This window comes from Nomascus leucogenys, chromosome 9 (genome assembly GCF_006542625.1).
Source record: "Nomascus leucogenys isolate Asia chromosome 9, Asia_NLE_v1, whole genome shotgun sequence".
Lineage (NCBI taxonomy): Eukaryota > Metazoa > Chordata > Mammalia > Primates > Hylobatidae > Nomascus > Nomascus leucogenys.
Window position 1 is genome coordinate 100127401 of NC_044389.1, and position 13227 is coordinate 100140627.

A 13227-nucleotide genomic window follows, 5' to 3' on the forward strand; every position below is an offset into this window, starting at 1 on the left:
TAAGCAAAGCTCTTTGGGGGTACTCAATCATTATTAACAGTGTAGGCCGGGTGCAGTGGCCCATGCCTGTAATCCCAGCACTTTGGGAGACCGAGGTGGGCAGATCACAAGGTCAGGAGATCGAGACCATCTGGCCAGCACAATAAAACTGCATCTCTACTAAAAATACAAAAAAGTAGCTGGGTGTGGTGGCACGTGCTTGTAATCCCAGCTACTTGGGAAGCTGAGGCAGGATCAAATCACTTGAACCCGGGAGGCAGAGGTTGCAGTGAGCTGAGATCACACCACTGCACTCCAGCCTGGGCGACAGAGTAAGACTCCATCGCAAAAAAAAAAAAAAAAAAGTGTACAAGGGTCCCAAGACCAAAATATTTGAGAACTGCTGCTTTAAGGCGATCTGCTGGGCAGTTCCTTTAGTGGTTTCACAGTTGGATATTCAATGAATGAGAATTGTGCTCCAGAAGAATGTTTTGCTCTAGAAGGAAGTTGGCAAGTTTTTTTTCATTTCTGAATGTTCTCTATTAACAGATATCATATATCCTGTGGCTTTCATTAATTCATCTAATTGCTTGATATTGTTGATTGTTACTGAACCAGTAACAAAAGAAAAAAAATTCTGATATTGAGAAAGGCTATTTGAAATTTATCAAGCTAAGTCTGCCTCATAGCAGAAACTAATTTTTTAAATGACTATGATATATATTTTATATGGGTTTGGTCTTCCCACTAGCATTTAGAAATGCTTATTTATTTCCAGTGGAGATCTGGATATTTCTGACTCATTGGTTTCGAGAGGTACTAAAAGACTAAAGGTATGCGTTGCCTGTTAAATGTGAAGGACTTCAATTCTCTAAATTTAGATTGTTAAATGGTATTTTAGCTGCAGTGCTTTAGACATGACATCATCATAATAGAATGGCTCATAGTAAATATTCAGCTGAGGACTGTTGGTCTATAAATACAGAGCATGCACCTCCCATTCCCTTTTCCCCCAGCTAATCGATAATCAATCAGCACTGTGTGTCATTGAAGCTTAGAAACCCCAGCATAGCTAATAGTTGATGACAGCTGGCACTTAAGAGAAAACCTATTTTCCTTGGCCTAGTGTGGTGGCTCACGCCTGTAATCCCAGCACTTTGGGAGGCCGAGGTGGGCAGATCACCTGAGGTCAGGCATTCGAGACCAGCCTGGCCAACGTGGTGAAACCCTGTCTCTACTAAAAATACAAAATTAGCCGGGCGTGGTGACAGGCGCCTGTAATCCCAGTTAATGGGCAGGCTGAGGCAGGAGAATCGATTGAACCCAGGAGGCAGAGGTTGCAGTGAACTGAGATCGCACCATTGCATTCCAGCCTGGGTGACAAGAGTGAGACTCCGTCTCAAAAAAAAAAAACCCCGTTTTCCCCCTTGGGTTTCCACCTGGGGGCATGCAGGAATTGTGATGACCTAATTCTACAGGAAGTTTTTCCTTTAAAAGTATTTCTGAAGAGTGGAACTGCTAGGTTATATAAAATTTTTAAAAATAATCATTTAGGGCAGAAAAAGTAGAGTAGCAATATTTATATACAGATTATTCATCTCTTAAAATGTATCTAGTGTTTCTCCAAGGGGGTGGGGGGAATCAGATTTACAGAAAAAAATAAACTGTATTTCTCAATTTAAAATTGTTTGTTTGTTGGGCTTCCTGGCTTTCAGTCTCAAGTCCCCTGGCCCCTGAACAGTTCTGGAGAGCAAGTGATGTCAGGAGCTTTTACGAGGACAACAGCTGAACAAATTCAAAGGGGGACCTGTCCTGACTTTTAGGTTTTTTATTCCTATGGCTTAATTTTTTAAATTCTAAAGCTCTGGAGTAGTGATAAGACACCTACCCTGATCAGCTTTACCCAGAAGATGTGGCAGGAGAGGCCAGGCCGCGTCCCTGGCAGCCATTTGCCGTTAGACAAGATGGACGCTTTCAGGCTGGTATGGCTATAAACCTGTTTGCCTTTAGAAAATACTTGGCTATGAACAATGCTTGCCTTCCCATCCAGCCTGATATGATTCACTCCTAGATCATTTTTGTTCAAGAGAACAAAGTCACCACACGCTTTTAATGGGCTATTGCATAATAAAACAAGTTGCTCAGTTGTGTTTTCAAAATGTCAGTCTTGGCAGTTTTAAAGCATCCCTCAGAAACCATGAAGGATTGGTTCTGGGACCCCTCAGATACCAGAATCCTTGGGTGCTCAAGTCCCTTATATAAGATGGCATAGCATTGTGTATTTGCATATAATGTATGCACATCCTCCTGTATATTTATTTATTTTTGAGATGGAGTCCCACCCTGTCTCCCAGGCTTGAGTGCAGTGGCGTGATCATGGTTCACTGCAACCTCCACCTCCCAGATTCAAACGATTCTCCTGCCTCAGCCTCCTGAGTAGCTGGGATTACAGGTGCATGTCACCACGCCTGGCTAATTTTTACATTTTTAGTAGAGACAGGGTTTCATCATGTTGGCCAGGTTGGTCTCGAACTTCTGACCTCAAATGATCCCCCGGTGTCAGCCTCCCAAAGTGCTGGGATTACAGGCATAAGCCACCACGCCCCCTGTCCTGTATACTGTAAATCATCTCTGGATTACTTATAAGGCAAAATACAATCTAAATGCTATATAAGTAGTTGTTACACTGCATTTTTAAGAAATAATGACAAGAAAAAAAGTGTACATGATCAGCACAGATGCAACTATCCAGTTTTTTTTTCCCCGAATATTTTTCATCTAAGGTTGGTCGAACCCACAGATGCACAACCAGTGGATACAGAGGGCTGTCTGTACTCCAGAAGTCATGCTAAGATGGCTATGTCCCATCATGTAGACTGTTAACATTCTTGGCATTGGTATATACATTGGTGTATTTTGGGTATTGGCATACATCATGAACTTGTAGTGTTCCCTTTGATGTTTGTTTGGGTCATGGGCAATAGTGACCAAAGACTTGCCGCACAGATAAGAAGATACAGCACATTGTCTCTCTCGCCTATATTTTAACCCAGCTCTTCTCAAACCTTAATGTGTGTACAAATCCCAAGGAAATCTTGTTGAGTTGCAGATTCGGATTCATTAGATCTGGGGCAGGGCCAGGCTCTGCAGCTCTAACAAGCTCCCGCGTGCTGCTCATTCTGGTGGTCTGCAGACCACTCTTTGAGTGCAAAGTCATTTCATTCCTCTTCTACCTGAACTTCTGGATTTGTTTTGTTTCCTTTCCCAACAAGGTTACAAAGACTTCAGGTTTGAGACCAATGGAACCAAAAGATATCAAATCAGTTCGAGAATTAATCAACACTTACCTGAAGCAGTTTCATCTGGCTCCAGTGATGGATGAAGAGGAAGTAGCCCACTGGTTCCTCCCCCGGGAGCACATTATTGACACGTTTGTAGTGGAGGTAAAGACAAGGTGATAAACATAAAGCTCCTTGAAGCACCCTTTGTGTTCAGCGTGCAGCAGAAGTATTTACACACACTTCCTTCTATTTCATCACAGAACATTACAAAGATGTGTACTAAAGGGTTGAGAGTTAATAAGATTAATAATTCTTAATACCCTATCAAGGACATGCTTAAGTGAAACTGCCATTTGTTGAACCGTGAGGATGTGGTGTTGAGGAATATGGTGACCATGAGTGTGGTCTGGTGCCATTGTCTTGTTTTGTGCTAAGGCAGCAGCAGCTTTACCCACAGCACTGCTTTGCACTGTTGATGCTGATGGTAACTTGTCAACAAGGCAAACAACTTCTTAGTGTTATGAAAATCATTTTGATCTCACAGATTTCTGAAAGGGTCTCAGGTACCCACAGGGTTCACAGACCACATTTTGAGAACTGCTTTCCAGGGCATATCATTAGAGCTGCTGAGTCTGTGGTTGGACCCATCTTTCACATTATTAGAAATTGCCAAATAGCTCACCACAATAAGGTCCTGAGCAGTGTAAGAGAGTTCCTGTTTCCTCGCATCCTCACAAGGCGTGGGTATGGTCAGATTTTAAATTTATTTAGGCCCACCTGATGAGTATGGAACAGTATCTTGTTGTTAATTTATATCCTCATTATTGATGAATTTGAGTGTCTCATCAATCTGTTAGCCATGTTTATTTCTTTTATGAACTTGCTATTTACATCACTTGCCTGTTTTTTCTTTTTGACCGTAGTTGTCTTGCTGATTTATGAAAGGTTTTTTGTTTGTTTGTTTGTTTGTTTTGAGATGGAATTTTGCTCTTGTTGCCCAGGCTGGAGTGCAATGGCACAATCTCGGCTCACTGCAAACTCCGCCTCCTGGGTTCAAGCTATTCTCCTGCCTCAGCCTCCCGAGTAGCTGGGATTACAGGTGTGCGCCACCATGCCCGGCTAATTTTTGTATTTTTACTAGAGTCGGGGGTTTCACCATGTTGGTCAGGCTTGGTCTTGAACTCCTGACCTCAGGTGATCCACCTGCCTTGGCCTCCCAAAGTGGTGGAATTATAGGCGTGAGCCACTGTGCCCAGCCCGTGAAAGGTTTTTTATATGCTGAATACTAACACTTTGTATTGTGTTCCTTTCTGGGTCCTTTATTCTATTTCGTTGATCTCCATGTCTGTCTCTTCACTAATACCACACTGACCTGGTTGCTATAGCGATATAGGAAGCGTTAGTATCAGGTAATTCCTCCCACTTTATTCTTGTTTGTCAAGATCATTTTAATTAACCTATTTCCTTTGCCTTTTGCATATACATTTTAGAATAAGCTTATTTTTGCCTACAAAATACCTTGCTGGTACTTTGATAGGGATTACATTACACTGATAGATTAATTTGAGGATAATTGAAAAGTATTCCAATCCATGAACATGGAATGTCTCTACATTTATGCCGGTCTTTTAAAATCTCTTTTATCAGCATTCTCTAAGAGCATCCAGATCCTGTACATGTTTTCTTAAGTGTATAGCTAGATATTTCACTTCCTTTGGGGCGATTATATGGTGGTGTGTTTTTAATTTCAGTTTCTCCATGTTCATTGTTAGCCTGTAGAAATGCTTTCTTTTGTGTGTTTGTATCCTACCACAGTGCTGTGAAATCACTTACTGGTTCCAGGAGTTTGTGTGTAGATTCCTTGTGATTTCTACATAGACAATGTGTCATCTGCAAATAGGGACAGCTTTATTGCTTCCTTTCCAATCTCGATGCCTTTATTTATTGGTCTTGTATGAATGCAGGACCTAGATCTTCCAGTGCTTTGTTGAGAAAGAGTGGGGAAGGTTGACATCCTCGTCGTGTTCTTGATGGTGGGAGAAAAGCATTTACTCTTTCACCATGAAGTATGAGGTTAGCTGTAGGTTTTTCTGTGGGTGCTCCTCATCAATTTGAGGTCATTCTCCTCTATTTCTAACTTGCTGAGAGTTCTTATGAATGGGCATTGGATTTTTTCCAATGCTGCTTCTGCTTCAATAGATGTAATCATATGATTTTTCTCCTTTAATCTGTTGATATGTTAGATTACATTGATTGATTTTCAAATGTTGGGTCACTCTTACATTCCTAGAAAATATCCACTTGGTCAGGGTGTATAATTATTTTTATACATTGTTGTATTCATTGCTAATATTTTGCTGGGTATTTGTTGAGTTCATGAGAGATATCTCTCTGGAGTGCCTTTTTTGGAATGTCTGGTTTAAATATCAAGATAATACTGGTCTCATAATAGGAGTTGGGAAGTATTATTTCCTCTTCTATTTTCTGGAAGAAATTAAGAATTGGTGTTAATTCTTTAAATGTTTGTTAGAATTCTCCAGTTGAAATGATCTGAGCTTAGCTGTTTCTTTTTTGGGAGTTTTTAAATAATGAACTAAATGTCTTTAATGGTTATAGCACTATTCAGATGATCTGTTTCATCTTGAGTTTTAATAGTTTTTGAGGAGTTCATCCATTTCTTCTAAATTGTTGAATGTATGAGTGTAATTAATGTTGTTCATTGTATTCCCTTGTTATCCTTTTAGTGGCTGCAGGATCTGTACTGATATCTCTTGTTTCATACCAGATATTGGTGATTCATGTCTTCTCTTTCTTTATTTTTGTCCATCTTGGTAGACTCGTATCATTTTATTGATTTGTTTCCCAGAGAACCAGACTTTTGTTGGATATTCCCTGTTGTTTTCCTATTTTCAGTGTTATTGATTTCTACCCGTGTTTGTTTCCTTCCATTTGCTTGCTTTGGGTTTATTTTGCCCTTCTTTTCTAGTTCCTTGAGGGAGGGACTTACTGACTTGAGACCTTTCCCTGTTACTAGTAAGCATTTAGTTCTATCAATTTCCCTCTCTGCACTGCTTTAGCTATTTCTGACATATTTTGGTATGTTGTATCTTTGTTGTCATTCACATCTATGTATTTTTTGGTTTCCTTTGAGACTTCCTCTTTAGGCCACCCCTACTTAGAATTGTGCTGTTCAATTTTGCTGTGTTTAGAGATCTTCTGTTATCTCCCTATTACGGATTTCTAGTTTGATTCAATTATGGTTAAAGAACACACACTGTATAGTTTTGATTATTTTAAGGCTCTTGAGGTTTGTTTTATTACTCGGGATATGGACTGTCTTGATGGATATTCCATGGGTGCATGAAACGTGTATACCACTACTGTTGGGTGGAGTGTTCTTTGTATGCCAATTGGATCATGTTGATTGATTGAGTTATTCAGCTCTTCTATTTCCAGCTGATTTTCTGTCTAGCAGTTCTATCACTTGATGAGAGGGGCATGGAAGTCCCCAGCTGTGATTGTGGATTTGTCTATTTCTCCTTCCAACACTGTCAGTTTTTCTTGATTTCTTTTGGGCCTCTTGTTTAATACTCACATGTATATTAGGGTCTTTATGTCTCCCTAGTGGATTGATCTTTTTTATCATAATGTAATACCTCTCTTTCTAATAATTTTCCTTGCTCTGGAGTATACTTTATTGTATATTACTGTGACCAGACCTGCTTTTTAAAAATTGTTTGGTCTTTTTCCATCCTTTTACTTTCAAACTATTCATGTTATTGAATTTGAAGTGAGTTTCTTGGAAACAGCCTATAGCTGGGTCATGTTTCTTTACCCACACTACCGATCTTTCGATTGGTGTATTTAGACCACTTACATATAAGGTGATTATTGGAATGGTAGAGCTTAAGTCTACCATTTGATTATTTGGTTTCTTTATGTTTCTTCTGGTTCTTGTTCCTCTGTTTCTTTTTTCTTGCCTTGCTGTAGATTACTTGAATATATTTTAGGATACTGTTTTATTTATAGTACCTGTGGGTGTATTTGTATAGTTTTTATGATGGTTGATGTATTACAAGATATCTATGTGACTTATCATAGTCGATTGGTAACAACATTTATTACTTTGAGTCACCTTTTATTTAGGTCACTTTACCTTTTTCACTTTTAAATATTGTTGTCTTAAATATCAGATAGTATTATGATTTTTGTTTTAATCATCAAATATGATTTGTAACACTGATTAATAATGATGCTTGAGGATAAGCATAATTTATTATATGTAGCCCAAATTTCTACTCTTTCTATCATTCTTCCCTCCGTCCTGATGCTTCAAGGTTCCTTCTTTTATTATTTCCTTTCTATTTGAAGAAATTCCTTTAGCCAGTCTCAGGGTATGTCTGCTAGTGACACATTCTTTTGGTTTCCATTTGTGTGAGACTACCTCTGTTTTTAGATTGAGTTTCCCAATTTTTTTTTTTTTTTTAATTTTTTTTGGAGACAGTCTTGCTCTGTCACCCAGGCTGGAGTACAATGGCACAATCTCTGCTCACTGCAACCTCTGCCTCTTGGGTTCAAGCAATTCTTGTGCCTCAGCCTCCCATGTAGCTGGAACTACAGGCACATGCCACCACACCCTGCTAATTTTTTCTATTTTAGTAGAGACGGGGTTTCACCATGTTGGCCAGGCTGGTCTCGAACTTCTGAGCTCAGAAAATCCACCTGCCTTGGCCTCCCAAAGTGCTGAGATTACAGGCGTGAGCCACCATGCCCAGCCCTACTTTGCTAATATTTTACTTAGGATCTTCTTCTATACTCACTACGGAAGTTGGCCATTAATTTCTACTTCTTACCCTGTCCTTGTCCTGTCTTGATACCAAAGTTAGAATGAGCTGAAGAGCTTGTCCTCTCTTTTCTCTGGAACAGTGTATGTAATAATAGGGATTACTTGTTCCTTGAAAGTTGTTAGAAGTTGCTTATAAGCCACCTAGACATGGTGCCATGGTGGGTTTTGTTGTGAGTGGTTTTTTTTGTTTTGTTTTTTATCAGCCTTTACAATTGATTGGGTGTGAGGGACAATGGAAAGATCGTCCCACTCTTCCCCAACAGTTGGTGATTCTCTGGTCATTTTAACAGCAAGAGAGGAAACAGTAATTTTACCAGCAATATGAATGTGAAGAAGTAGTTTTCTGAAAGCAGATGATGAAAATGGGGTGGGGAACCTAATCAGGTTCTGCAGGTGCCTGCAGTAATTCGGCATATGAGATGGATATGAGAAATTCTTAGAAGAATCTAAAATCCTTATTAAACCTGAAGGTTGAATTCATCTCCAATACTGAGCTGCTAATATACAGCAGTAGGGAATCACTGTAGATTAACCCCTTTAGTTTCTTGCTAGCTGAAGAAAGGTCTAATGACTCGGAAGCATTTGAAAACCAAAGCATACATCCTTCTGGAATTTCCTTTTCTGCTGAAAGAAATACTTGCAGTGGTATGTGTGTGGTCCAGCCTCTTCAGCCGCACAGTTCAAACACATCATATTCTAAAAGTCAGCAAGGCCACCACAGCTAATTACAACAACCCAAGCAATACTGGCTAATTTCTTGTGTTGGAAGCTTTGCCAGTGATGATGAAATGAATTTCATCCATTGTATCCCTTATTTTTGACAGCTGCAAAATTCTCCAGTTATTCACGTGTATATTTTGGTGCAGTAGTAAGACCTTTCACAGGCTTGCGAACTCTTCCAAACAGCTTCCAGACTCTACCCACCCTTACTTAGGCCTGATATAATTCTTTCTGTGTGCTAAGAAAGTGTGAGATAGTGCACAGTATCTTTTAGTTGGAGAAGGCAGCCCTCTAATCCTTAAAGCTTTTATTTCTGCAAAAACAATGAATCTGTTTTTATCACTGTTCCGTTAGTCTAAAGAATTGACTCATTTGTCAGCTGGAGGGAAGCTTTCCTTTTAGGACATTCTGCTTCAATCTTTCTTTCTGTTTCTTTTTTTTTTTGGGGGGGGGGGGCGGGGGTCTCATTGTGTCGCCCAGGCTGGAGTGCAATGACACAATCTTGGCTCACTGCAACCTCTGCCTCCGGGGTTCAAGCGATTCTCCTGTCTCAGCCTCCCAAGTAGCTGGGATTACAGGTGTGTGCCACCACACCTGGCTAAGTTTTCGTATCTTTAGTAGAGATGGGGTTTCACGATGTTGGTCAGGCTGGTTTCAAGCTCCTGACCTCATGATCCACCCGCCTCATCCTCCCAAAGTGCTGGGATTACAGGCATGACATTCTGCTTCCTAAGAACTTTGTGCAAATCACCAACGGGCACTTAGGCTGAAGTCCCAACTCCAGGCCCTTCTTGGCCTCTACACAGCACAATATAAGGGGCCCCAAATTAGACTGCTGAGAAAGAAGTGTGACTGCTTTTCGTTCTCTGGGGCAAGGGAAAGAACAGGGTTAGCGGAAATGCACGTAGGCAGTTGGTTCAAGGAGGTCTCTGCCTGACAGCACCTTTGCTCCTAGAGCCCCAACGGTAAACTGACTGACTTCCTGAGCTTCTATACGCTGCCCTCCACGGTGATGCACCACCCTGCCCACAAGAGCCTCAAAGCCGCCTACTCATTCTACAACATCCACACAGAGACGCCTCTGCTGGACCTCATGACCGACGCGCTCATCCTGGCTAAATCGGTAAGCCACTCCTTCCTGTTCATGCCGTTTGGTTCTCCAAATGTCTGTGCCAAACTATAGAAGACATCTTACTGTGTTTTCTTCCACACAGGTGGAATTTATGCGAGATTTTAAAAAAACTATTGATCATCAGTCAAAGGAAGAATTTTGATAAGAGTTTCTTTTGAAACTTGAGGCTATTTTCATCATTAATTTTATTGCAGTTTAACAAAAAAGACAAAATGTACAAATTATAAATGTTTAACCCTTACATAAGAATATATAAGGCTGGGCATGGTGGCTCAGGCTTGTAATCCCAACACTTTGGGAGGCCGAGATGGGTGGATCACCTGAGGTTAGGAGTTTAAGACCAGCCTGGTTAATATGGTGAAACCTCGTCTCTACTAAAAATACAGAAGTTAGCCAGGCTTGGTGGTGTGTGCCTGTAATTCCAGCTACTCGGGAGGCTGAGGCAGGAGAATTGCTTGAACCTGGGAGGCAGAGGTTGCAGTGGAGCTGAGATTGCACCACTGCACTCCAGCCTGGGTGACAGAAACTGTCTCAAAAATAATATATATATCTATATATTTATATATATATATATAAAGCCCACATATTACGAAGTAATATAAGGAAAATATTAATACATGAGTGAATATTTTTGTTGAGTGAATAACTAGCAGCAATTTTTTTATTCAACCAAATAGTCTCTGAATTTTAAAATTAAAGGAATTAAATTCAAAATTTAATTGTAGCCAGTCTACATGGTGAAACCCTGTCTCTACTAAAAATACAAAAATTAGCGGGATGTGATAGCACACACCTGTAATCCCAGCTACTCAGGAGGCCGAGGCAAAAGGATTACTTGAACCTGGGAGCTGGCAGTTGCAGTGAGCCGAGATCACACCATTGCATTCCAGCCTGGGCAAGAGAGTAAGACCCTGTCTCAAATTAATTAATTAATTAAAATAAAAGTAAATTAAAATCTCTTACCTGTGCCTTTGGATCACCAAGTCAACATCATCCTCAGATTGTCTTTTTTTCGACACTTCCCAAATATGGCCAGTAATTAGTTATTTAAGGTAAAAACCCTGAGAAATAAAAATAAAAAGTGCTTCTTCTATATCACATTTTGCATAGTATTATTGTCTGACATTTTAAAGAAATTTAAATTTTTACCATTAAAATTTTACATAAATATATTTCCCATTATCAGCCCAAAGCAAACATACTATTTTCTTATACCTTTTTTTTTTTTTTTTTTTTTTTGAGATGGAGTCTTGCTGTGTTACCCAGGCTGGAGTGCAGTGGCATAGCCTCGGCTCACTGCAACCTCCGCTTCCCATGTTCAAGTGATTCTCTTGTCTCAGCCTCCCGAGTAGCTGGGACTATAGGCGTGTGCCACCACACCTGGCTAATTTTTGTATTTTTAGTAGAGACAGGGTTTCACCATATTGACCTGGCTGGTCTCCAACTCCTGACCTCAGGTGATCCACCTGCCGCGGCCTCCCAAAAGTGCGGGGATTACAGGCGTGAGCCACCACGCCCGGCCTGCATACTATTTAAAGTCTTTACAACTTTGGTCCCTGGGCAATAGCTTCAGCCAAGGTAGGACTTAGAAAGGCTAATAATTAATAATCCTGGAGATGAAACCATCTTGACAACTGTTCCCTTCTAAAACAAGAACAAGGCTGGGGGCAGTGGCTCATGCCTGTAATCCCAGCACTTTGGAAGGCCAAGGCAGGTGGATCACTTGAGGTTGGAGTTCAAGACCAGCCTGGCCAACACGGTGAAACCCGATCTCTATTAAAAATACAAAGAAATTAGCTGGGTATGGAGGCGCACACCTGTAATGCCAGCTACTAGGAAGTCTAAGGCAGGAGAATTGCTTAAACCTGGGAGGTGGAGGTTGCAGTGAGCCGAGATCATGCCACTGCATTCCAGCCTGGGTGACAGAGTGAGACTCCATCTCAAAAACATTTAAAAATAAATAAATAAAACATAAATGAAATATTTTCTGAAATCTTCATAAGTAATTTTATGCCAGTGACAGCCATCATACTACATTTTTAACATTGTTGGGATTCAGCATTTCTGAATTCTCGGGCTGACTTCATCGGATTCACTATAGTTTTTTGTTTGTTTTTTGAGACAGGCTCTCACTCGGTTGCTCAGGTTTAAGTGCACTGGCACAATCACAGCTCACTGCAGCCTCGACCTCCTGGGCTTATACAATCCTGCCTCAGCCTCCGGTGTAACTGGGTCCACAGGCGCACACCACCATGCGCAGTCAATCTTTTTATTTTTGTAGAGACAATGTCCTGTACCTACACCTACAGCCTATGCCCAGGCTGGTTTCAAATTCCTGGGCTCCAGTGAGCCTCCCACCTCGGCCTCCCAAAGTGCCGGGATTACAGGCGTGAGCCACCACATCCAGCCACACTGCTAGTTTTATAAGACAATTTTAAACTGAATTCTTCCTTTTTTTAAAAAAAAGAAAAAAAAGGACAGAGTCTTACTCTGTCGCTCAGGCTGGAGTGCAGTGGCACAATCTCGGCTCACTGCCACCTCCACCTCCCAAGCTCAAGCAGTTCTCCTGCCTCAGCCTCCTGAGTAGCTGGGACTGCAGGTGCGCGCCACCACATCTGGCTAATTTTTGTTACTTTTAGTAGAGATGGGGTTTCGCCATGATGGTCAGGCTGGTCTCGAACTCCTGACCTCAAGAGATCCACCCACCTCAGCCTCCCAAAGTGCTGGGATTATAGGCATGAGCCACAGCATCCGGCCCTGAATTCTTAACCTATGCTATATATCACAGACATTAAATCCTACTAGAAATGCATATTCGAGCTATTAGTAGAAGAATTGTTACACTGAGATATGTAATACAGAAAACACTAGTCCTTTGTTTTAAATTTTAAATCTTTTTTAAATTGGCAGAAAGGATTTGATGTATTCAATGCACTGGATTTGATGGAAAATAAGACATTCTTGGAAAAACTCAAGTTTGGTATAGGAGATGGCAATTTGCAGTATTACCTATACAACTGGAGGTGTCCAGGTACAGATTCTGAAAAGGTAAGTGAAATGCATATAGCCCTAGTAAACTCAACAAATGTACCTAGACAATTTCATACTTGCTTCACTTAGACTTAAGACAGCTTTATTTTATTTTTATTTATTTTATTTATTTATTTATTTTTTTGAGATGGAGTCTCGCTCTGTCCCCCAGGCTGGAGCGCAGTGGCATGATCTCGGCTCACTGCAACCTCCGCCTCCCAGGTTCAAGTGATTCTCCT

General features: G+C 40.8%; 1 protein-coding gene across 3 annotated transcripts in view; it reads left to right on the forward strand.

Moving 5' to 3' along the window:
• The window catches only part of NMT2 (N-myristoyltransferase 2), a 63355-nt gene that overhangs the window by 45378 nt on the left and 4750 nt on the right, over positions 1-13227 (forward strand). For 2 of the 3 annotated variants that reach the window (XM_030819255.1, XM_030819257.1), the window contains 3 exons: positions 3252-3422; positions 9782-9949; positions 12869-13149. In XM_030819255.1, the coding sequence (XP_030675115.1) occupies positions 3252-3422; positions 9782-9949; positions 12869-13078 (549 nt within the window). In that variant the 3' untranslated portion in view covers positions 13079-13149. Of the gene's footprint in view, positions 1-3251; positions 3423-9781; positions 9950-12868; positions 13150-13227 lie in introns of those variants that run through there. The other variant, XM_030819256.1, reaches the window with a different exon arrangement.